The sequence below is a fragment of the Eptatretus burgeri genome, chromosome 9 (genome assembly GCF_056783735.1).
Source record: "Eptatretus burgeri isolate ZD-2024b chromosome 9, Ebu_testis_v1, whole genome shotgun sequence".
Lineage (NCBI taxonomy): Eukaryota > Metazoa > Chordata > Myxini > Myxiniformes > Myxinidae > Eptatretus > Eptatretus burgeri.
Window position 1 is genome coordinate 22,229,724 of NC_140969.1, and position 24,375 is coordinate 22,254,098.

Consider the following 24,375-nt stretch of genomic DNA (forward strand, 5'->3'; position numbering starts at 1 on the left):
TTATTTATTTTTTTACCAAAAACGATTCCACGACTCACATTCCACCTCCAATTATTTATTTATTTACCGAAAACGATTCCACGACCCACACACCACCTCCAATTATTTAGTTATTTACTGAAAACGATTCGACGACCTGCACACCACCTTCAATTATTTATTTATTCACTGAAAACGATTCCACGACCCACACACCACCTCCAATTATTTAGTATTTATTTACTGAAAACAATTCCACGACCCACACACCACCTTCAATTATTTATTTATCGAAAACGATTCCACGACCCACACACCACCTTGAATTATTATTTATTTACGGAAAACGATTCCACGACCCACACACCACCTTCAATTATTTATTTATTTACCGAAAACAATTCCACGATCCACACTGCGCCTCCAGTTATTTAGTATTTATTTACTGAAAACAATTCCACGCCCCACACACCACCTTCAATTATTTATTTATTTATTCACTGAAGACGATTCCACGACCCACACACCACCTCCAATTATTTATTTATTTACCGAAAACGATTCCACGACCCACACACCACCTCCAATTATTTAGTATTTATTTACTGAAAACAATTCCACGACCCACACACCACCTTCAATTATTAATTTATTTATTCACTGAAAACGATTCCACGACCCACACACCACCTCCAATTATTTAGTATTTATTTACTGAAAACAATTCCACGACCCACACACCACCTTCAATTATTTATTTATCGAAAACGATTCCACGACCCACACATCACCTTCAATTATTTATTTATTTACTGAAAACGATTCCACGATCCACACACCACCTCCAATTATTTATTTATTGAAAACGATTCCACGACCCACACTCCACCTCCAATTATTTATTTATTTTCCGTAAACGATTCCACGATCCACACACCACCTCCAATTATTTATTTATTGACTGAAAATGATCCCACGACCCACACTCCACCTCCAATTATTTATTTATTTTCCGTAAACGACTCCACGATCCACACACCACCTTCAATTATTTATTTATTTACCGAAAACGATTCCTCACCCACACACCACCTCCAATTATTTATTTACCAAAAACGATTCCACGATCCACACACCACCTCCAATTATTTATTATTTAAAGTGGGAGTGGCATAGGAAAAATATTGTGTGGCTCAGGAGGTGTGGTCAAACAAGAGCATTGAGAGAAGTTTATCAGGTTTTCCGTGTGTGTGTGTGTGTGTGTGTGTGTGTGTGTGTGTGTGTGTGTGTGTGTGTGTGTGTGTGTGTGTGTGTGTGTGTGTGTGTGTGTGTGTGTGTGTGTGTGTGTGTGTGTGTGTGTGTGTGTGTGTGTGTGTGTGTGTGTGTGTGTGTGTGTGTGTGTCTGCAACGCGAGGCTCCACAACACAAACCAGCAAACCGATTATTTTTGAAATGGTGGTCCTTCAAAAATAGGGTGTCTATTTACCGTCATTTTTTATGAGGAGTGTCAGTTGGCAAAATACACAATAGGAAAAATCTTGCCAGGCAGAGGAACAATTGTATGTGAACCAACACGTCTTGGCACTGAATCTTCGTCGGTGGATCGGTCAGAATGAAAAGCATCGTATCCAGCGCTTCGATCCTAGCGAATCCCTCGTCGCCTACCGGCTTGTCTGTTTGTTTGTTTTTTTGTGTACAGGATATCTCAAAAAGTTGTGGACGGATCCGGATGAAATTTTGTCGACCGGTTGGGTGTGTGACAAGGACCAACTGATTAGATTTTGGTGAAGATCCGGATCCGACTACTAGAATTTTTTAAGTGATTCTTCATCATTGGGAGATCGGGTTAAACTAATATATAGCATGCTATCTCAAAAGGTTGTGGATGGATTTGGATGAAACTTGGTGGACATGTTTGGTGTGTGACAAGGAGGAATTGATTCGGTTTTGGTGAAGGCCTGAATCCAGATCTGGATACGAGAATTATTTATTTTTTAAAGTGATTCTTCACCGTTGAGAGATTGGGCCAAAAAACGATATAGTACTGTATATAGCATGATATTTCAAAAATGTATTGGGGCAGATATGTTCTCGTGGATCAGGCATTGCATGGCGGAGGTATGCGCTCTACCGAGTGCCCTTCTTGTTTTTAGAATGTGTGAGCCCGAAAGACTAAATTTAAACACTGTGGCAAAAATCGATATGAAATTTTCATGAAATCACAGTGGCATAGACTAAGTTGAGCACTGATAGGTGTCAGTTACTTTCTTATTTTGAAATCTCACAATGGCCATTTTCACACCAAAAATAGCAGCGATGAAATACCAGAATTGCCCCAATGCATTGCAATTGTATGCAATGCCGGAATTGGTTTTGGCTACCAATCACGTCAAAGCAATGCAAGCAAATTGATTGAAAGATGCCAGAATTTTGCTGGAGGTTTGTGCGATGTCAATGTGGCCTACGTTTAACCGACTTCCAGAAAAGCTGTCAACCAAAAAAGAAATGAAAAAAAAACACCATGTACAGTGGCCTACAAAAGTATTCACCCGCCACCAATCACGCCACAATTAGATGAATTACGAATGAGCAAAAATGATTTTTTCCAAATGAACTTTTATTTATTTATAACTGAAGAGATCAAACTAGACACTTATAGTTGAAGGAGGTTACATGTCAGGAATCCATCCATCCATTGGGACCAAACTCTGTGCAGAGCATTGGTGTTGCCGAAGCAGTCTCCTTCGCTATTGGGCACAATCCTGGATGGGTCGCCACTCCGACACAGGATACCAGCTTGCTGGCACTCATTTTGCCGACCTCGGAAGGATGACAGGCAGAGTCAACCCCACCTGGTATTAATTCAACAGCCAAGGGGAATTTGAGCTCAGGATCCTAGGATCCCAAGCCCACCACCCTAACCATTAAGCAAACACCAGACATATGTCAGCAAAACCTGTAAACAAGAAGTACAAATCAAAATTCACTGGTTGTAAAAGTATTCAGTACCTTAGGTCAGTACTTGGTGGAAGAACCTTTTGCAGCAATTACTGCTATGAGTCTTTTTTGGGGTAGATCTCCACCAGCTTTGTACAGCGAGATGGTGACATCTTTACCCGTTCATGTGAAAATTGTTCTAGTTCTGCCAAGTTTAATGGAGATCGTCGATGGACTGCAATCTTCAAATCTCACCATGAATATTCAATTTGGTTCAAGTCAGGACTTTGACTGGGGCACTCAAGGATATTTATTTTCTTCTTATTCAGGAACTCCAGTGTGGCTTTAGCTTGATGCTTCGGATCATTGTCCTGCTGAAATGTGAATCGCCTACCCAGCTTCAGATTCATGGCCGACTCAAGCAGGTTTTCATCAAGGATTCTCCTGTACTTTTCACAATCCATTGTCCCTCCGATCCTGAAAAAGCGTGCCAGTTCCTGCTGACGAATTGTAGCCCCCTAACATGATGCTGCCACCACCGTGCTTGATAATAAGGATGGTGTCGACAGGGTGATGTGCAGTGTTAGGCTTGCGGCAGACTTAATGCTTTGAATTGAGACCAAAAAGTTCAATTTTTGTCTCATCTGACCACAAAACTTTTCTCCACATGCCTGTAGTATCATTAAGATGCTTTTTTGCAAACTCCACATGAGCTATTAGATGCGTCTTTTCAGTAATGGCCTCTCTCTTGCCACCTGTCCATAGAGGCCAGCTTCGTGAAGGGAACGGGATATTGTTGATTGATGAATACTGACCCCCATCTCGGACATAGAACGTTGCAGATCTTTCAAAATCATTGTTGGATTTACAGTGACATCCCAAACCAGTTTCCTGCTTGCCCGGCTGCTGAGTTTGGATGGTCGACCTGATCTGGGTAGAGTCTGGGTGGTACGATACGTTTTCCCCTTCTTAATGATAGATTTCACTGTACTCAAAGGGATAATGAGGGACTTTGAAATGTTCTTATAACCCTCTCCTGAAGGGTGCTTCTCCATCACTTTATGTCTGACTTCTTTGGAAAGCTCCTTGGTGTTCATGTTTGTCTTGTTGGTTGATCAAGTGAATTGCACCTTAAAACTCCTGAGTCGGTGGAGGAGCTTAATGTCTCAGTGAAACCACCGATTACAAACAGGTGAACACTATGACACATATTTTGTAACCTTTCAAACAAATAATTTGCTCCTGAAGCGATTTAGGCGTTAATTAAGCAAAGTGTTTGAATACTTATACAACTGAGAATCATCTTCTTTTCTCTGTTAATCTAACTTATTCACATTTTATCTGCATTTTTTAGTTTTATCACATTGAAGTAGTTTGTGAAGACACCATATGTTAACTTTGATTTGAAAGCATCGTCAAGTAAATCTCAGGTGGCATCAAAATGTGAAAAACTTTGGAGGGGGGGTGAATACTTTTGCAGGCCATTGTACATGAGCCAGGATAGAGTAGGAGCATGCAATTTTTACCATGATCACATTTTCCATCTCCTAACATCATGTTTCAAACTCTGTTTCAGGTCAATTTATGATGCACATCATCTTAGTTTGAGTTGGCCCACACAATGTAAAAAAATGAACAAACATGCTCAAGCAATGGTCGACACATCAACAACTAGAAGGGCACTCTGTAGCATGCATACCTCCGCCATGTAATGCCTGATCCATGAGAACATATCTGGCCAAATACATTTATAAAGCATTATGCCATATATCGTTTTGGCCCCATCTCTAAATGGTGAAGAATGACTTTAGAAATTAAATAATTCTCGTATCCTGATTCGGATTCAGATCTTCACCAAAATCTAATCAGTTTATCCTTGTCAAACACCCAACCTGTCCACAAAATTTCATCCAGATCCGTCCGCAACTTTTTGAAATATCCTGAACACAGACAAACAGACAGACAAGAAAAGGGGTGAAAACATAACCTCTTTCACCTTCGGTGGTGGAGGTAATAAATATCTCTGCATCCTTACGTTGGTCTTCTTGTTGAGGTTCTTGGTCTGTCATTTGCCAGGCAACGTCTCTGTTTGTTTTATCGACACACGTGTCAGATCCCTCTGTTGGAGAAAAACAAAGGAATGTATAGTTTAGTAGCAATACCTACTTTCTGATGGGTATCACGAAGAAGATTAGACTGTCCCATGCTCAAGGACAATCCACCACTTGAACTCAAACTCCCATCCAAAAGAATAACCCATGGTTTTACAATTAACTAACAAAAGGTACCTGACACAAAGTCATGAAGTTTATATTGAGGGGTGGGTTTCATCAGGATTTCTACAAGTGAGCAACCAGTGAATATAATTACAAGGAAAGGAGATGTAAAAAAAAAACAACAAAACCAATCCATCCTGCCTCTTGAGCATGCATCATATCCACACACACCAACAATACTGTAAACTTTCCCGCTCCACAATGGCAATAGGACAGACAGACAGACAGACAGACAGACAGAGACGGGTTTTTTCACGTGTGTTCCTCACAAATCTAAAAGTGAAAATACATATCTACTCTGTCAATCCCTCTTAAATTACTTATAATTTATCACCACGTAAATGCTTTTCCAATGTAAAAGCTAAATACCCAATACAAATATAACTAGCATCCGTTGAAGACAAAGTCTTTGATATCCCCCGCCAGAGTAATATATATATATATATATATATATATATATATATATATATATATATATATATTTTAATCTGTAAACATCAAAAGGCACGAGTTCACCACTTGCTTGATATGTGTACCAAAATTCGTAAAGATATCTTCAGGGGATTTGTAGTTAAGCTCCAGAAACGAAATGTGACGGACGGACGGACGGAACCCATTTCTATATCCCCCGCCAACTTCGTTGGTTGGCGGGGGATAACTAGCATCCGTTGACAAAGTCTTCGATATCCCCCGCCATAGTAAATGAGGACAAGTAGAAAAAGGCACCAGTTCAATTTATTCTTGATGCGTGTACCAAATTTCATAAAGAAATAGTCAATAGTTTTGCAACTATGCTCTGGAAACAAAGGTTAACCTCAATTATTTCTTAATACCCAACTTGTTTCAATGGAAAGTGACAGAAATTTTTTTGGGGGAAATCTCTAAATATCAAAAGGCACCAGTTCACCACTTAATTGATGTGTACCAAATTTCGTAAAAATATCTTGAGGGGATTTGTAGTTAAGCTCTGGAAACGAAATGTGACGGACGGACGGAACTCATTTCCAGGGGTGCAAATTAACGGCCGCCCGGTCGCCAATGGCGCTGAACTTTTGTGCTGGGCGGGTAAACAATACTGCCTTACCTGCCTGGCTGGCGAATCACCGGTGATTCCTGTTATTTTGTACAATTTGTACTAGCCTCTCTACTAGAACTACTGTTTTTGTCTGCAGAAATCCGTAAAAATCACCGGTAATTCTGTGGCGGCCATTTTGTCTGTTTTCATCTCGTTCCAAATCACGCGTGATTGCACGAGATTGGACGGTTTGGATGCATTTTCTCATGCCCAGGTTGGTTAAATGAGTGAATTTGGGTGAATGAGTGAGTTTCATGGGTGAGGTTAGGTGAATGAGTGAGTTTGATGAGGCTTTTGGGTTAATGAGTGAGTTAGATGAATGAGGTTAGATGAATGAGTGAGTTTGATGGGTGAGGTTGGGTTAATGAGTGAGTTTGATGGGTGAGGTTGGGTGAATGAGTGAGTTTGATGGGTGAGGTTAGGTGGACGAGTGAGTTTATACGTGATGTTGGGTGGACGAGTAGTACCCCCACCATCGTCCATCACCCACAACCCCCCCCCCTCCACCCCATCATCCATCAGCCACAACCACCCCATCACCCACAAAAATGCCCCCCCCAGCACTACACACAACCCCCTGCCCCCCATCACCCACACAAAAGGTCCCCCGCATCACCCACAACCTTCTCCTCCCTGCATCATCCCCCACCCCCACCCCACTCATCCATTCATGTAACTCATCCACCCAACCTCCATCAAACTCACTCATTCTGCAAACCTCCTCCATTAAACTCACTCATCCAACCAACCTCACCCATCAAACTCACTCATCCAACCAACCTCACCCATCAAACTCACTCATCCAACCAACCTCACCCATCAAACTCACTCATGTGAGTATATTAAAAGTGTTTGATATCAAATTTGTGACTTTTGTCTTTATTTTTATCGGGCCGGTAGAAATTCTGCTGGGCCGGTAACTTTTTCTAGTCACCGGCCTTGCTGGCCGGTGGATAAAAATGTTAATTTGCACCCCTGATTTCGATATCCCCCGCCAACTTCGTTGGTTGGCGGGGGATAACAAGGAGCTGATGCTCTATGTCCCCCACCTTTTGGGCAGTATGAGGAGTAGATCTGCGTCTTATGAAAGTTGAACGATTTTTGAAATATCGCGTGCAGAAGCCAAATTACCCAGATGGTTGCCATGGCAACAGAATTCAGCCAGAATACAGCAGTGATCTCATCGGTTTGAGATAACATCATCAAGAATCGGTATCTGCAATGGGAAAGCAAAATGTTCAATGATTTTTGAAATATCGCGTACAAAAGAGTACATGGACGGATGATCAGTTGGTCGGACGGAGCTCCTTTTAATGTTCCTCATGTCTGACCTTATCAAAGGGGTCTGGGACAAAAAAATAATAATAATAATAATAATAATCACTTTTGTGAAAGGAAGAGCTAGTGGTGATATGGTCATCAGGGAATGCAAGGCCAAACTATAAAATCTGTATAATAATACGCAAAATCAACGTGGAGGGGTCTTCCGTACACTTTGCATGGACGCGCGGTTAACCAAAATAAAACTCCCCGCTGCCTTTCGCCAGCCACCCCCATCGATTTTACAACGGGTGACTGTTAGCGTCGCGATATTCTTCACATAACAAGGTGTTTCTTTCTTTAACCCACCCGAAAACAACCTAACCAGACTTTTATTCAACGAGTGGGTCCATTGGTCCATTGAGTGGCCGTCATGGCCTTGTAGCATTGGCTTGCCTTTCACCAAGCCCAGATGTGCTTGGGCCAGGGTGGGGATAATACATTCATTATTATTAGTGGCATATGATACCACTATTGTTATTGTTGTTAATATAAGATTTTTTTTTACAATGATATCATTCTTTTTGTTCTTTATTTTGTTATTTGAATGCCATGCTATGGACCCATTAAGCTGCTCTATACAACTCAACGTGGCGTGCGTTTAAAACATTTGAATTCTCCGGGGTTCTTTGTAGTCAATTAGCGTAATCAACTCAGGAAATCATGACGATAATTTTGGTGTATCTCACTTTACATCAGAAAGCTCCAGTGGCACTCCACAAAAACACACGCACACAGACACTTCATCCATTTAAGGTAGATTCTAGTACTACTCCTTCAAACCTGTGCATCATGCCTCTCCCGCAGGGATTTCCGAATTAAACAATATGGTTTTAAACCTTCATTAATAATAAACTATTGATAAATAAAAGTTGTATCACAAAACAGGGGAAAGTCCCAAGTTTTGTTTCATGGAAGAATAGTGTTCAATATCATGACCATTCCGATTGAGCATCTGTTGTCCATCGCTTGTCCCCAAAGTGTCCTGGCGAATACAGCGTATACATCTTTAGATCTCCGTTTTCAAAAAAAAATCTACAGTCTGGAGGGACATCTTGTGGAGCGGCTTCTTAAGGAAACTCCTAGAGGAAGGTATCACACCGATCAAAGTCAGGGCACATTGGTGGACAGGGGAGTCCTTTTGTCAAAGCATGCAGAAAAAGGGCTTGGAAGGAGCAAGCCACCGATTTGGGAATGGAGGTCATCCAATATATTGTGACGTCCACGGGACTTGAACAGTCCCACCAACGTAGAATGAGCCGAAACGATGGAGGCGGTTTATTTATTTATAACCCAAACATGGCGGTTCTAATCGCTCTACCGCAAACGGGACGAGGAAGGTGGCACGAGTCACTTTTCACTGAGTTGATGATGTTTATTTGTTTTTCTAATTATTACCAGAAATAACAAGACTCGGCAAGAAGAGGGATCCGGGGAGATTCGACGGGATGGTGTGGGATCGGGCGTGGGGAAAAACACAGACAATTCCAATGAATATACAGTTCTCAATCCCTCTAAGGCGCCAAGCACACACACACACACACACACACACACACACACACACACACACACACACACACACACACACACACACACACACACACACACACACACACAACGTAGCTATTTCTGGTGGTCAGGCTGGACCGTGGTGTGGACGCAACTGTCCCTGGATCGGCGTCGGACGAGCTGGCCTTGCTCTCGTCAGAGGGGCAGGAGAAACCGTGGTGCTGTCGACCTCCTGGTCTTGGCCCAAGTCTGCTCACAGCCACCAGGGAACCAGTTCTGGCGCCAAGTTGCGAGCAGGAGAGGGAGGCAGGTCCGCCCGCCGTTCGACCCCGTACTCCGAGTCAGCAGAACCCCAGAGCCAACCAAGGTGAGGCACGAGGCTCAGCAAGGCTCCAAGACACGATCAAGAACACGATCGACTCAGCACAACAACAAGGACGCTCCCCGCGCAACAGCCTCCCAACCAAAAAAAACACGATCTTTTTGTTGTAATCTTCTTCCTCTTCCTTTTCGACCCCGAACAAAACCTTTTTTATCCTCCTGTCCTCGTCACTTCAATCGAGCCGTTTATTGGCCCACCGCCATCGCCTTCCGCCAATCGTGATCACGGGGCGGAGCCATCCGCTGCTCTGTCCTGTGACGTCATGGCCAGTCTCCAGAGAATACCAAAAAGGGGTTTACGCAGACACACTTACCCTATCCCGTGTCCCTATCTAATTACGTGACAATTATCATTTCCCCCCTTGAAGAAATGAACATTTACTAGACAACTTATCACCACTGAATTGCTACTTATTACATCGAGATCCTGGTAAACTCGAACAGCATGGCATACCTAATTAAACATCCTAATTACCCTTTGAATGCATACCCCCCCCCCCAAACGTAACAATATTGTAACAGCTGCGGGACCGGTATGGGAGCCTAGTTCGAGTTCCGCGGGTCGTGTCAAAACGACCATAACCGCCAACTAAGTCCACAGCCCCGAACAAGGTCCCGGACCTATTTGTTACGTTACAACACTCATTGGGACCGTGTATTCAACCGAGTGATGTGCCAATCAGCACTCACGACCTTTCTAATCTGGCCAAGCAACCGCACATCACGAGCACTCTGAGGCGGATTGAGAAAGCTCGTCTAACGATCCCAAAGTCACCATATTAGATCAAATGAGACCACCACAATGAGCAGAATCCAACTCCGACACCAGGAAGAATCAATTTAATAACAATTAAGTGGCACAGCAGAAGGATTTCATGAAGCAATAAGTAGTATGACAAAACAACTATTTTGTTATCAATCTCTCCATGGAGAAGTGAATTCTGTTAGGATCACTTTGCTGCACCTGGATGGGTTTGAAGGTAGTACAGTCACGGCTAAAACCCGAATCCTGTCCAGGTTCCTCCTGATGACTCCATCTTTTCTCTTCACTTCTTCGGGTTCCTTCTTTGTCTTCCATTTCATCATGTTTGTTCCACATCCTGAAGCTGTATGGACTGTGCTTCCCCACTGATGGACTTCTGGTAGCTTGTACATGTTGCTGCGTTTGAGCCTGGGGAGTAACTGCTGAAATCTATCTATCCGGGTTCTTCCTGATATCCTTGTTCTTTGTTACTTCCACACTTATTTCTCTCTTCCCCTCTTCCTCCTCCTGAGGGTTGTGGAGTAGCGGCTGAAACCCGAATCCTATCCAGGTTTTCCTCCTAATGACTCCATCGTTGCCCTTTACTTCTTCGGGTTCTTTCTTGGTCTTCCGCTCCCATTCATTAAGGCCCGTTCATGCATTCGACAAGAATACAGTACAAACAATGCCGAGAGGTCGATTTCAAACTCGGAGGCAAGCTGTGCAGGAGTCCAGAAGCAGAGTTATCAGGAGGTCTTTGATGCAATTCAGCATAACCGGTACTCCCCTCAAAGTCCTCGTTGCTGTGTGGAAATAAATGTTCACAGCTTCGACACACTCAGCGACTCTGTCTGATAATCTCAGGTGCTCTCCATCAGTGTTATTGTCCTTTCTCGGCTTTTAGATCTCTCTCAAAAGCAGTAGTAACGGCCAACCCGCGCCTCTGCGCCTCTGCGTCGCCAACCGTAAACCGCACGTGTGATAACTGTCGATGTGTCGGTGTGCCCCATCCTGTTGAAATCATTGGTATCTTTCACAAAGAATAACGTCTGTAGCATTTCCAAGTGACATTAACAAGAATTGCCCTTTCAGTTCATGTTTGGAGATGGTGCACGAGAAAACACCTGGGGATAAAGCAGCATTTCGCCGATCTCAAGCAGGTGTAAAATTTCCCCAAATCTCATTTTCTGTCTGTTGATATTTCTCACAACACATCAAGAACAGACATTGCTCACCCACCATCGACTCAAAATACATCAAGAATGGACATTGCTCAATCTCCATCGACTCAAAAAACAACTCTCACCGAAGATTCGACGTTTTTCCTTGACAAATAGCCGTTAATCACGATGGAACAACGTGTATGGAAACGTGCTTAAGTCCACCAGACTTTTGTTCTTGACACACCTGCCTCCATCGACAGAGGATGCAAGTTACTTAGGGGACTTTCAATCACCCTACGGCCTACAGCGAATATACCGCACGTTTTCATTGGTGGTCAGTTGGTGATGATTTTTGCTTCGTTACACACACACCGATGGTTTTCCGAAATTGCTGGACTAACCAATGAAGGGACTTGCAGTTTGGGGCCAATGGGAGATTGAACTACAGTGGGACCCGCTTAATAGAATCACTTTGGGCCGGACAAATTTGATTCTAATAAGCGGGTGATTCTAATATCCGAGTTCACCAGAGTTGTGGAGTATCAAGCTGATCAAATGTCGAGTGCACATACGGAGACAAATACTCAGCATTTAGTTTGATTTATATGACACACTTGCTCAAAACAATGTAACTTACTACTGAAAATAAAACAATTACACGTACAGTACATATGTACTTTTCAAAACAAAACATAGGTTTGTCGATGAGCCCACTCTGTAATGAAAAAAATTGTCGATTGTTGCCTGCTTTAACGAGTCTGTGGCAATGGCAGTGACCTCCTTGTCAAGTTTGCGCAGGAAGGCCATGTCACTGAACCCATGTGATAGCAAACCAAGCCTGATCGTCTTAGCTGCAGACATCATTTCCTTGATGGTCGGGACAGAGATCTCCTCTTCCTCCTCTTCCTCCACTTTAGTGTCGGCGTCATAGTCTGCGTCAGTAGCAATTCCCATTTCGCGTTGGACTGCCGAAACGATGGCTTCGTCTGTGACATCATCGTCTTTGGTTTGGAGAGTGGCGTCCATGTTGACGAAGTCCTGCCATTGGTCGGGATCCATTTGAAGAGGGTTGGCTAACTCGTCGTCGTCATTGCTCTCGACCCTTTCATATAGCGTAGCATCGACGCTATATAACAGCATAGCGTCGAGGATCGTTATCTTTTTCGCCAAGTCACTCGCTGTCATTGCTCCATCCTCGTTATCAATCTCAGTGAGCACTTTTCGTAGCATGGCAAGGCGGTAATGAGCTTTGAATGAACGGATAATTCCCTTATCCAACGGTTGAAGAACAGAGGTTGTGTTTGGCGGGAGAAATGCCACAGTAATGTTCGACAGTTGAAGTGATTGGGGATGTGCCGGACAGTTGTCGATGAGAAGCAACGCTTTCTGGTCATGACGCCGAAGCTCGCGATTCCACTCATCGAGCCATTCAGTGAAGAGGAAACCTGTCATCCATGCGGAGGAATTGGCTCTGTAGCGAACTGGAATTGTTTTGAGGCCTTTGAAACACCGTGGATTCTTGCTTTTACCAATACCGAAAGGAGGACGCTTAGCACCAGTCATCGAGCAGCAAAAAAGCACCGTGATTCTTTCCTTTGGCCTTTTCCCACCGCAGTGCTGATCTCCCTTGAAGAGGAACGTTCCGTCTGGTAAGGCCCGAAAATACAACCCGGTTTCGTCAGCATTCCAGATCTCATCAGCCGTGAAGCCTTCTACGAGATCCGGAAACACGTGGTCCAGCCATTGTTGTTTCCCTCCTACGTCAGCCGCCGCTGCCTCTCCGTGAAGTTTCTTGTGGACGATTCCATGTCTTTTCTTGAACCGGTCAATCCAGACGTTTGTCGCACTGAACTTCTTGTTGTTGAACTTTTCCGCGAACTGAGCCGCTTTCTCCCACATCAGAGGTCCAGAAAGCGGTGCTTCCTTTTCTCTAGAAGTTTGAATCCACTTGACCATTGCTGATTCGACATCAGGTGCGTTGCCGCTTCGCTTGCGTTTCTGAGAAGAAGACGAATCCACTTGACCTTTCAGAATGGCCTCTCGATCTTTCAGAATCTTGCATAGGATCGGCTGGTTAATTTCCAACTTGTCTGCAGCTTCTCGTTGGCTCATTCTGGGCAAAGCGTCATAGTCCCTCAGGATTTGTGCTTTATTAATGTTTGAACGATCCGTCCGCTTTCGTTTTCTGTCCATCGTGGAAATGACGACACGCCTAGTGCTTAGACTGCAGCTGTCAGCCGTCTGCCTATCTGTACAATGACTACCGAAATCACTGTAGTGGCATAGCGTTATTTTTAGCGTGACGTCAGCCTCCTGTTGGCAAAAGTTGGAACTGTGCGGCCAGTAGGCGCTGAACTGTCGAAGTGGATGGCCAGCAGCTGATTCTATTAAGCGAGTTTTTGATTCTAATAAACGGGAAAAATTGTGTACATTTAGATACAATGGAATCGGTCTCAACGATTTTGATTCTATAATACGGGTGATTTTATTAACCGTGATTCTATTAAGTGGGTCCAACTGTACTTCCATTGTAGTCCACAATTACTTAGTCTCAATGAACTCAACAAATTTGTTTTCTGCTGCACAGTCAGCCTGACATCCACTAGGTTTTCAATCTTAACACTCCCCCCCGTCAACCAAATGTTTTTGGTTTTTTTAAAGTGGAGTGTGAAACTAAATTTTACTTTCTTCTTTATCGTGGTGGCACTTTTATGGCTGTCATCATCACTGTCTTGTTCGTGGCTAACGTTCAAAAACATGGCGTTTCATTTGGAACACGACATATTCTGTGATTGACAGTTTGCACCCCCATGCCTTCCCCTTGCTCTCATTCCTCCCCATGTCCCCTATCCCTCTAAGTCTCTCTCTCTATTTTGTCCCTCTACCTTACTCTGTTATTGCACCCCCTCTCCCACTTCCCTTTCTACTGTTTTTTTTTAACATCCTGGTCCGTTCAGTGTTCTAGGTCTTCCACAAGCCCATACTATGTTTTTAAATAAAGAAAAAAAAAAGTCATAATATCTCCCCAATTATGAAAATTATGCTGTTACCAATTATTCCTCCCAATGACTACGCTGGCCCAGCCAGTCCAGAGCATGTCACACTATTCATCTCGTGCATCACCCAAGGAGAGGAGGAGATTGGGACCATACTCTGTGCAGAGCGTTGGTGCTGTTTAACCAATCTCCTTTGCTATTGGGCACAATCCTGGAAGGGTTGCCACTCCGACACAGGATACCGGCATGCTGGCACTCATTTTGCCGAACTCGGAAGGATGACAGGCCGAGTTAACCCCACCTGGTATTAATTCAACAGCTGAGCGGGATTCAAAGCCCACCACCCTAACCATTAAGCCAACACCAGGCATATCACCCAAGCTGGTAATGAAAGGAGCCCAGTCGTAGTGCTATTCGTGGCCTCAGTTCAACTACCAACCAATTATGGCAAAGACAGCAACAAAATTAATGCTGTGCTGAATAAAGCTCAAAATAAGTCATAAGTCATTTTGAAAAGCTCAATTCCATCCAAGACAGGGTCACCAACTTCTAAAGTCCACAACCTGTCTTGTTGGTGATCTGTTACTTTTCAGTTTCATGAGTATCATCTATATCATGCATTACAGCAACTCACCGATCTTGTTTCAATAACTCCCATCCCTATGACCTGTACTATCAAGAACGACAAGAGCGGCATCTTGCTGAGATTACCCACAACTGTCACATTATCAAGAATGACAAGAGCGGCATCTTGCTGAGATTACCCACAACTGTCACGTTATCAAGGATGACAAGAGTGGCATCTTGCTGAGATTACCCACAACTGTCACGTTATCAAGAATGATAAGAGCAGCATCTTGCTGGGATTCCCCACAACCTTCACGGTACACTAAGTCACACAACATTGTGATGCGGACTTCTATCAGCACCCCTTCATCATAGCTGCATTGAATTCCTGGAACAGCTTACAAAACACCATTATAGGTAAGTGGTTAATACAAAGACTACAATGTAAAGAAAAGGCCAATCACAATGTCCTCAGGCAATGTTGAATGGCCACTCAATGTTGCTGACAAGCAGAGCTGCGTACATCCTATAAGTGAATAAAGTACCCAGATGGAAAACTACCAACAGGTAAACTTTAAGCGTAAATGTGAGAAATTTTTATCCAGAACAGTTTTCAAGGTGCTAACGATTATTTTCCCGTTCATCTTTGCCACTGTCCCGATTGCATTGCACCTTGTGGGTTCCACTCCGTCTTCACCCGAATGTTCTCATGGATTTGCACTCCTGAGCCAACCACTGGGGAACTTGAGATGTTTTCAGGCAAGTCATATTGCTCATCAATTCCTAAGAAGAGCGACAGGAAAGGCAGGCAAATAAGCTATGGCAGAGTTGCACCCTTACAAAGCAGACATTATCTTTATAAACAAATTATATGACAAATGATCAGAGAAGGACAATATTACACTTGGATTCAGCACTTCATCAATCATACCATATATAATTTGGTTTGTGGGTGTGCTTGACTTGTATGCACACCTGAACCGCTGGATGGAACGAGTCCAAATTTGGTGGTTGTACTTGGAGTGTGTCTGGGTTGGATTGTAGGTGTGAATAAAATTCATACTCGTGGGTGTTCGGCAGGGGATGATGCAAATTATCTAAGTATATGAGTATTGTGTAGTGCCGCAACTGGTGGGAGAGTGAGTGACAAGTCCCAGCGGTTTATAGTATTATAATAGTACTTGGCAATTTTACCAGTCGCCTTGGGATGGATTTAATCAAAAGACATGTTGTACTTCACAAACATTCTGCTCTATTCACTCTATCATTTGCATGAGGTCATCTTCCATCTGCTTAGAAGTCAACTTTCATCACCTTCATCAACCATCCTTGTTGTTTACACTTTCAGACATGAGCAAAAAACTGATAATAATAAAATTAATTAATTAATTAACTTCTGCTTCATTGTGAAGCTCTGTGTTTGCTTTGGTTTGAACGTCCACTTAAAATGAGTGAAATGAAACATTTCGAAAATTTCTAATTATTCTCACTCAGATTTCAACATCACCGTAATGTGTATTGTTAAGTCGTTTTAAAAACTTTCTCTATCCAAGACGAGCAGAGGTACCCACACCTTATGCAGAAGGAATTTAGAGTGTAGATATAAGATGATTTGGAATACTGCATACCACAGGGTGGCGCTATATAATACACATTTACATCGAGAGAATTGGGGTCTTCCCCCCACACTGAACCCCCTACCCTGCAAGTTTGAAATTGTTTTCTTGCATCTCTATTTGCCAAGAGGATTCCAACAGTATGCAATATGATGGGGTTACCAGCAGTGGGGCTGATTCTATAGATGGACAGATAGACAGACAGAAAATACAACTACTAGCCAGGAGGCGAAGATGGTTCGCGGGCATTATTGAACAATGCCACGATAGGTACAATTGAGTTAGTGGAAGCTTTTGAGGAAGCCCTACCGTAAAAACCTATCTCTTCCATCAAAATTGACCAAGTAAAATCGTATTTTTATATGTTGTACTTATGGACATTACGCACAGCTTCTAGGAAATGAAATTGCGAGAAAAAAAAAAGTTCAAGTGGGCGTGGCTCCGCCCACAAGGGACGTGGGACGCCCCTCATACAAAAAGACACAACTAGACCATGATATCCAGCTTGTGTCCAAGTTTCATCAAGATCGCATCAAACGTCACGGAGCTATGCTCTGGAGAGAGTCACAAACAGACAGACAGAGACACACAGGCACAACGAAAATAGTGGTCACTGCTGGCACCCGCGAACCAATTATATATATATATATATATATATATATATATATATATATATATATATATATATATATATATATATATATATATATATATATATATATAGTTGCGGTAGTGGAAATTCGCAAACCACCATTCAGGTCCCGTAGGTGAGATATCTCTGTAAGTACATGTGTAGTTAGCCCCAAACCCGTTGTTTAGAGGGAATAAATGTGATTCATTCGGGCTGTGACACTTTGAGATAGCCGTTTTTCTGTTCTATCTTTATTTTGAACCAACCACGTCTCAACCGCCATCACACAACAACCACCAACCACAACGCCGCTTCACAAGAACAACAACGCCAACAGCCACGATCTTTACCTTCACAAATCGCTCCCGCAAACATCGCATCACCGCCATTCCGAACGGCATCATGGCCATAAACCACCACCATAAACCCTCCACCACCTTCACCTCTCTCCTTCTGCGGCCATTCCCGCACCACCTGTGAGCACCGAGCGTCGGGCTGTCCTGGGCTTGTACGGGACGCGCGCCGAGCCGCGAGTGCAAAATGCGGCCTTTCCGACGAGAATTCGGATCAGGAATGCTACACGCCCACTTCTGATCCGTCCAATCAGCATGCGCGGGGCGGTTTGGCCCTGCCTCCAGGCGCGTCTGTGTGGAATCGAGATATGCAAATTCTAGGATCAGGGGAGATTCACGCCCATTTTCCTCCGTACAATGGGCGAGCGTGGCTCCACCCCCGAGCTCGTTCTGATCCAGAAATTTGCATATGGGTTCTCCTGCCGGCCTATAAAGCGCCGAGCGCAGGGCGATTTTGGGCAGAGTCGGTTTGGGCAGAGTCGGCCTTGGAAGAGCGGAGAGTGGCAGAAAAGGCAGAGTCGGCCTTGGAAGAGCGGAGAGTGGCAGAAGAGCGGAGAGTGGCAGAAGAGCGGAGAGAGTTTTGGGCAGAGGCAGTTTGGAGCGCGGAGTGGAGTCAGGAGGCGAGGGCGTCCCGGTGGTTTTCGGCAGTCGGCTGAGGAGAATTGGGGGAAGAGACCGAGGAGCTCGGGTCCGAGGCAAGGAAGACGGCGGTCAGCGACGAGGTCGCATGGAATCGCTCGTCATGGGACCCAAGCAAGCCAGCTATACTCTTTCCCCAGAGCATCAACAATTCCCCCCCCTTTTCCCCCGCGCTGAGATAGTGCGAAAAGGGGGCCCCGTTCCCACCCCACTCCAAGCAGTGCCAACGAAACCCGCGAAGGAGCACGAAGTCGGAGCACCGCCGCGCTGCCACATTTGCGGCTCATCACAAAGACGCGGGTAGGACCCACCCGGTCTCGCGGACCTGACCGCTCTTTCAGATCCCGCGCAAATATTGGCCCACAGGCCCCGTCTGCCCCCTTGTCTTTGAGGGTGGCCTTTTCTTTTGTTTCTGTGTAAACGTGTGTGTGTGGCGCCAGTCTGGTGAAGTAAAACTGTTAAGTGTTGCCGTGTGTCGGTCTTAGTCGGTAGTATCTCTGCGTCATTGTTTCTTTTGTTACATTTGCTTTTTGTGCATAATTGTTTTAATTGTATATGTGTGCTCTCCGTGTGCCGCAGAATAAATGTGCATCATGTTGAACTGTTTTCCCGTTTCACTTCGTCTTTTCTTTAATTGAATCTCCATCTTGCTTCACGTAAAGGGTTGGTAGTGGGCTTAATACGCCCGATAATTAATCGGAACCGTCGAGGCCGACGATAACACCGCTCGGTTATCCCGATAGTACGGAACGGATTGCTTAAGCGGCCCGTGTCCGGAGTCGACCTGCGGTGAGGTGCAATCGCCCGGTCTACCCTCCGCGTGGGTACTTAGGTAGGTCGAGTTTGGCGAACAACCCTATCCCACGCGGGTGGCCGATTGGCACGATCGTGGTGAGGCCGAAAGGCCCACCCGTGACTAGCTCCCGGCGTTAGTCCGAGAGGGTCACGACAGAATTGTCCGTCCGGTGGGTGACGTGCCGCGATTCGAGTTGCATGGCCGTTCGCACGCCGGCGGGCGCGAATTCACAACAATATATATATATATATACATACATATATACATATATACATATATATATACATATATATACATATATACATACATATATATATATATACACACACACACACACACATGTATGAAAATATATATGTTTATAATATAAATATAATATCTTCAATAGAAGATTATTAGTAATACTGGATAGCACTAAGTGGTGCTATACGATAAACGTTTACATACAGAGAATTGGGGTCTTCGCCCCACCTTGAAGCCACACTTGCGAGAAACCATACTTAGTCCATGGGCCATGGGGTTTATCGGTATCGAATTAGTGGAAATTGTTTATGATGTTTTTCAGTTGGGTACATGTCTCAGGCATCATTTAAGCCTGGGTAGCCCTCGCAATATGGTAGCTTAATAGTGGTTACCCTCAATAGTCTGTTTTTTAGGTAGTACAAGTGATGAAAATTGAAATTTCATTAAAATTTTCCAAAATATTGACCACAATAACCAAAACTTGCTTTCAATATGTATCAAATAAATTAACAATGATTTGTAAACACAAAAAATATTTTTAAAATTGATTAATTTTAAGATTTTTCCATTTTTACCACAAAATTAGCAAAAAAATAGCCTCACATTTGATTTTGCATATGGACGTTTTATTCAATATTCATAAAACTAATGGAGATAAAGCTGTGCTTTCGGCATGAAAAACATCCCCAATCATTGCTAGTAACTGGTAATGCATCAGAAATTCATCAACATATTTAGCTTTTTTAATATTTTACATTTAGCTACCCTACCCCCCTAAATTAGAAAAATATGCTTTTTTCATCCATTTGCTTAATGATGTACCATACAACATGACATAGCATATTATATTACTGGTTATCACTCTTGTCTATTTGTTAACATCACTAGGAATTTAATAGGTTACCAAAGCACTTTGGAGCACTACAAACACTATAAACTAAGGCACTTTAGAAAGTCAATCTTCCTCCTCATATTCCTCATGGAAGTCTGGTCCTTCGTCATTTTCCTCATCATCTTGTAGTCCGTTTTCACAGGTTTGTAACTTGTACATCAAAGTGCACTTCAGCCCATTTCCTATGCATGAGCAATGTGGAGTTTTGCAAACTCTACGACATTACAACTCAGTATATCAAGAACTGTCTCTGGAGCAGGCAATCCAGTCATCCACTTGACACCGAGGGCACTGTTGTCTTCTAGAGTCGAGCCATGTCCAACTGGATCAGGAGCACAAATCTCTTGCTCTAAGCTACGTCTCCAAATGGCTGCCTGGTAGTTAGCACGGAGAGTGTGTTGATACAGTGTATCATGACATGGAGGCAGTTGTGAAGAGTCCCCTTCCCATTTTCGAGTGCAGAACATCAGATAGCGACATTCATTGATATCACAACAGCTTAGCAGTTGTGGCAGATACATTCTGCAAGTGAAGGCCTCTAAATCTCTGAACTGTTCATCTGACAGCTCCCAAGATTCCCCCAGATTGCCCAGACATTTATAGAAATCTGGACATTTCTGAAGTAATTTTAATGGCTTCACCTTGCCCTTTCCAGCAAAGGCACTTACAGTATAACAACCTGTGAATGCATGCAACCCAATGATGGCTTTGCACACATCATCACCATGGTGTAAGGCCATTTTGTTTATGTCAATGAACTGTTGACGTGATTGGGTATCTCTTCGTTGATATACTGCACATCCAATAGTACCATTCAGGGCCAGAGCAAGGACCAGGATATCAGTGTCTTCAGCTGTAATGACCACAGCTTTGTAACCATGATCTGCAGCATAACTCTTGTATCGGCCTCTTCATGATCAGCATACAAGTCTTTTTCTTCTTCTGTTTCTCCTAGTTACAGCATGAATGAGGTCTTGCCCAAAGGACTTGATTTGCCTATTGGCTGAAACTGTTAGGTTTTCATCTCCACATGTTCCTGCTTTACTGTGCGATAAAAATGAATTACAGATGTAGACAAGAATGCATCTGCATTGTTCAATTCATCTCGCTGTGGGGGCCAAATTTCTGTATGATTATGGACCAAAATATCAGCACAAAGTATCAATGCTGCTTTTGTCAATATTGTCCTATTGTCAGATTCATTTGACTTCAGGATGCTTAGTTCTTGAGCACTGTAAATTCAGAATGTCAAGAACCAATTTATCTTGAGAGATACTATCTGGATAAATTACAAGCCGACCTTTCTCATCACTAATAATATTCACAGAATCCTGAAATTCTTCCTCTAACTTGCGGCGTAGGTTCTTCCTAGTTGAATCTGAGACCTGTGTACAACCCAACTCTTTCATGTGGTCAAGTAGCATGGTCCGGAGATCATTAAACATTATAGCACGGGGGTTCACAAATAAATTGCACCGGATATAATGACGTACATACTGGAAGGCTTTGTCCTCAATTTTACAGTATTCATTTTCAGCTGGACTGTCAGTAGATGAACATTTTTTCACATAATCTTCTTTGGTATATGCTCTGTAACATGACCTGTGAAAATGAGCCTCTGCAGCTACTGCTTCTCTACTAAGTAAGGCAACTACTCTGTCATCTAATTTATTAACAGCAACTTCATGAAGTTTGGCATCTGCTCCAGTAGTTACGCATTTCTGCAAGACTTCATGGGTCTTGGACCCAGATACTGTATATACTTGCTCTGTTTCTGACACAGGATACACTTCTGTTCATATACCCTGGAAGTACTGGGTTGTTCTCGAATAGATCTTCTAACAGTTGCAATTTCATGGAGCTTGTCAATGGGTGATTCCTTACGCTCTATAGCCTCCAACTGTTTCTTCATTGTAAAGAATTTTCGGCATTTTGCATGGTATGTTAATGGTGGAAGTTCATTTCCATTCAATTGTTTAGCAATATCCAGAAGGGGCTGATGATTTCGTATCTTTGCAGCCCGCAGTATTGTTTTCCAGGAGTTATTATCCTTCAGTTGAACGAGAGGTGCTGTAATGTCTTCATTCGGACTGTGCACTATACAAACACAATCCTCATGGCCAACTCGAGGTCGCTTGGCAGGATGGTCAGTGGACATCTCTGTTGGGCCCTGTCTGGTACACCTGAAACAAAGTAGCGTATGGCCATATCCATCACCACAAAAGTAAAGCAAAGCAAATAAATCATGCATTTATGTTCCCTAATGACTAGTAGATAAATGTAAATGTGATATAAATATATCCTACCAAGGTATTTAATGATATGCATTCATCAGTTGTAACAAATATAAAAATGTGTTATTTTTCAATTTTGGGGGTAGGGGTAACTGAATGTTAAATTTTCAAAATTCATACATATTTTTTAAGTAAATAATACTTATTCAGTTATTGCCAGTGATTGGGGATGTTTTGGGCATATAAAGCATTCTCTTAAATACAATAGTCTTTGACATATAGAATAAAGTGTCAGCCACAGAATTCCATATTGAAGAATATTAGGGACTTAAATTCTCATAATATAATTTATTTCTCAATATATATACCCACATCATTGACAATCTTTGTATTTACATCATACCAACCAATTACCTGTAACAAAATAAAAATATATTTGATCATTTTTATAAAAACATTTTGCACGTCATGAAGCTGAAATTCAATTTTCCTAATTTTTTCCTGATTAAAAATAGAAAATCAAGGGTAACTACTGCTAAGCTACCATATTACGAGGGCTACCCAGGCTTAAATGATGCCTGAGATATATACACATCTGAAAAACATCATAAACAATTGCCACTAATCCGATACCGATTCATGAAAATTAGGGCCTTGGCCCGTGGACTAACTCGAGGTACCCTTAGGAAACATGTAAAATTTAGTTGGATTTGGTTCAGTATTTTTTTTTTCAAGTTTTTGAAGCATATATAAACAAACAAACAACTCACTATATAAATGTACAAATTCCCTTTTTTAGTGCAGTACAGATCTCTGAATGAAAACCTTATAGAATTGAAAACAACTTGGTTACTACTATTATGCAGTCCTAAACCGTTGGATGAAATCAGTTGAAACTTGGTGGTTGTACTCTGGCTGTACATGGGAACGTTTTACTAAGTTGGGATGGCCACCTCCAACCTAGGTTTTTACTTTTATGTAAAAGTGGGGAATTATCAAACGATTTAATGCACTCATGCACCATTATACAGAATAACTTGAAAATTGGATGTTATCACAAAATAAAACAATAATCAAAGTCCTGGAAATTGAATCGTTCTAAAATACGCTCATTTTCTGTGTTATAGTAAAATGAAAACCATAGTCATCATAGATGTGGATGGGGGATATGTTGAAATATACGTGTCTGTTTGTTTGTGGGACGATATGCATCGAAACCTGGTGATTATACTTGGGGTATGCATGGGAACTTTTTCCTGAATTGTGATGGCCACCTCCATCTTTAAAATATTAATTAATGAGATAGTCTGGTGTATAGATTGGAACAAGTGGAATATATGTGAACCAAGCTCTGCCATGAGCTTCAGTCTCCAAACAAACAAAACAACTTTATATCCAAAGTAGAAGGAAGAAACAAGAAAGTTCATATTAATTTTAGAAGAGGCCTTGGCAGCAACTCTGAATTCCCCGTTCCATTATAATGAATCAAAAATTTGACTAAGACTTGCAAGAAAACAAATTCTAACACTGGAAAATAACAAAAAAAAAATCCATCACCGATTGAGCAATTAAAGCAAATTATAAGCCACCAAAACAAAGTAAACTGTGACCAAGAGAGATGCCCAGAAACTGAATGACCAGTTTGAAAGCTTTAGCAAATAGGTATCAAACTGTTCTTACGTTGGCAAGGAACATCACGTGAGTAACCTTGCCAAGCAGTCTCCATTGAAGGCGGGGTCTCCTCCAGGTGAGGCTCATCGGGCACAGATTCAAGGTTCTCGTAACTGTCATCATTAGATTGCTCTGAAGACACACAAAGTAAAGACGCCACAAACTTGCAGGCTCGATAAAACCATTTGTCTCTTGCATGTTTATAGCAAAATAACAAAGAAAAGTTAAAGTGGGAGACATGTTAAAAATGTGTGGAGAATGAAAAAAAATCAGCAGAATTGAGGTAAACTCTCTTTTCTTGTTCAAAGATTGTGCATCACAGAACTCAAAGAGACCTCTGAGCCAGACCTACATA

General features: G+C 42.7%; 1 protein-coding gene across 5 annotated transcripts in view; it reads right to left on the reverse strand.

The window, feature by feature from the left end:
* The window catches only part of LOC147019694 (uncharacterized), a 46,794-nt gene that overhangs the window by 10,001 nt on the left and 12,418 nt on the right, over positions 1 to 24,375 (reverse strand). Inside the window, exons 2-5 of one of the 5 annotated variants that reach the window (XM_085894345.1) lie at positions 24,030 to 24,152; positions 15,618 to 15,728; positions 4,952 to 5,035; positions 2,799 to 2,935 (exon numbers count right to left, since the gene is read on the reverse strand). In XM_085894345.1, the coding sequence (XP_085750471.1) occupies positions 2,904 to 2,935; positions 4,952 to 5,035; positions 15,618 to 15,728; positions 24,030 to 24,152 (350 nt within the window). In that variant the 3' untranslated portion in view covers positions 2,799 to 2,903. Of the gene's footprint in view, positions 1 to 2,798; positions 2,936 to 4,912; positions 5,036 to 15,617; positions 15,729 to 24,029; positions 24,153 to 24,375 lie in introns of those variants that run through there. The other 4 variants (XM_085894341.1, XM_085894342.1, XM_085894344.1 and 1 more) reach the window with 4 other exon arrangements.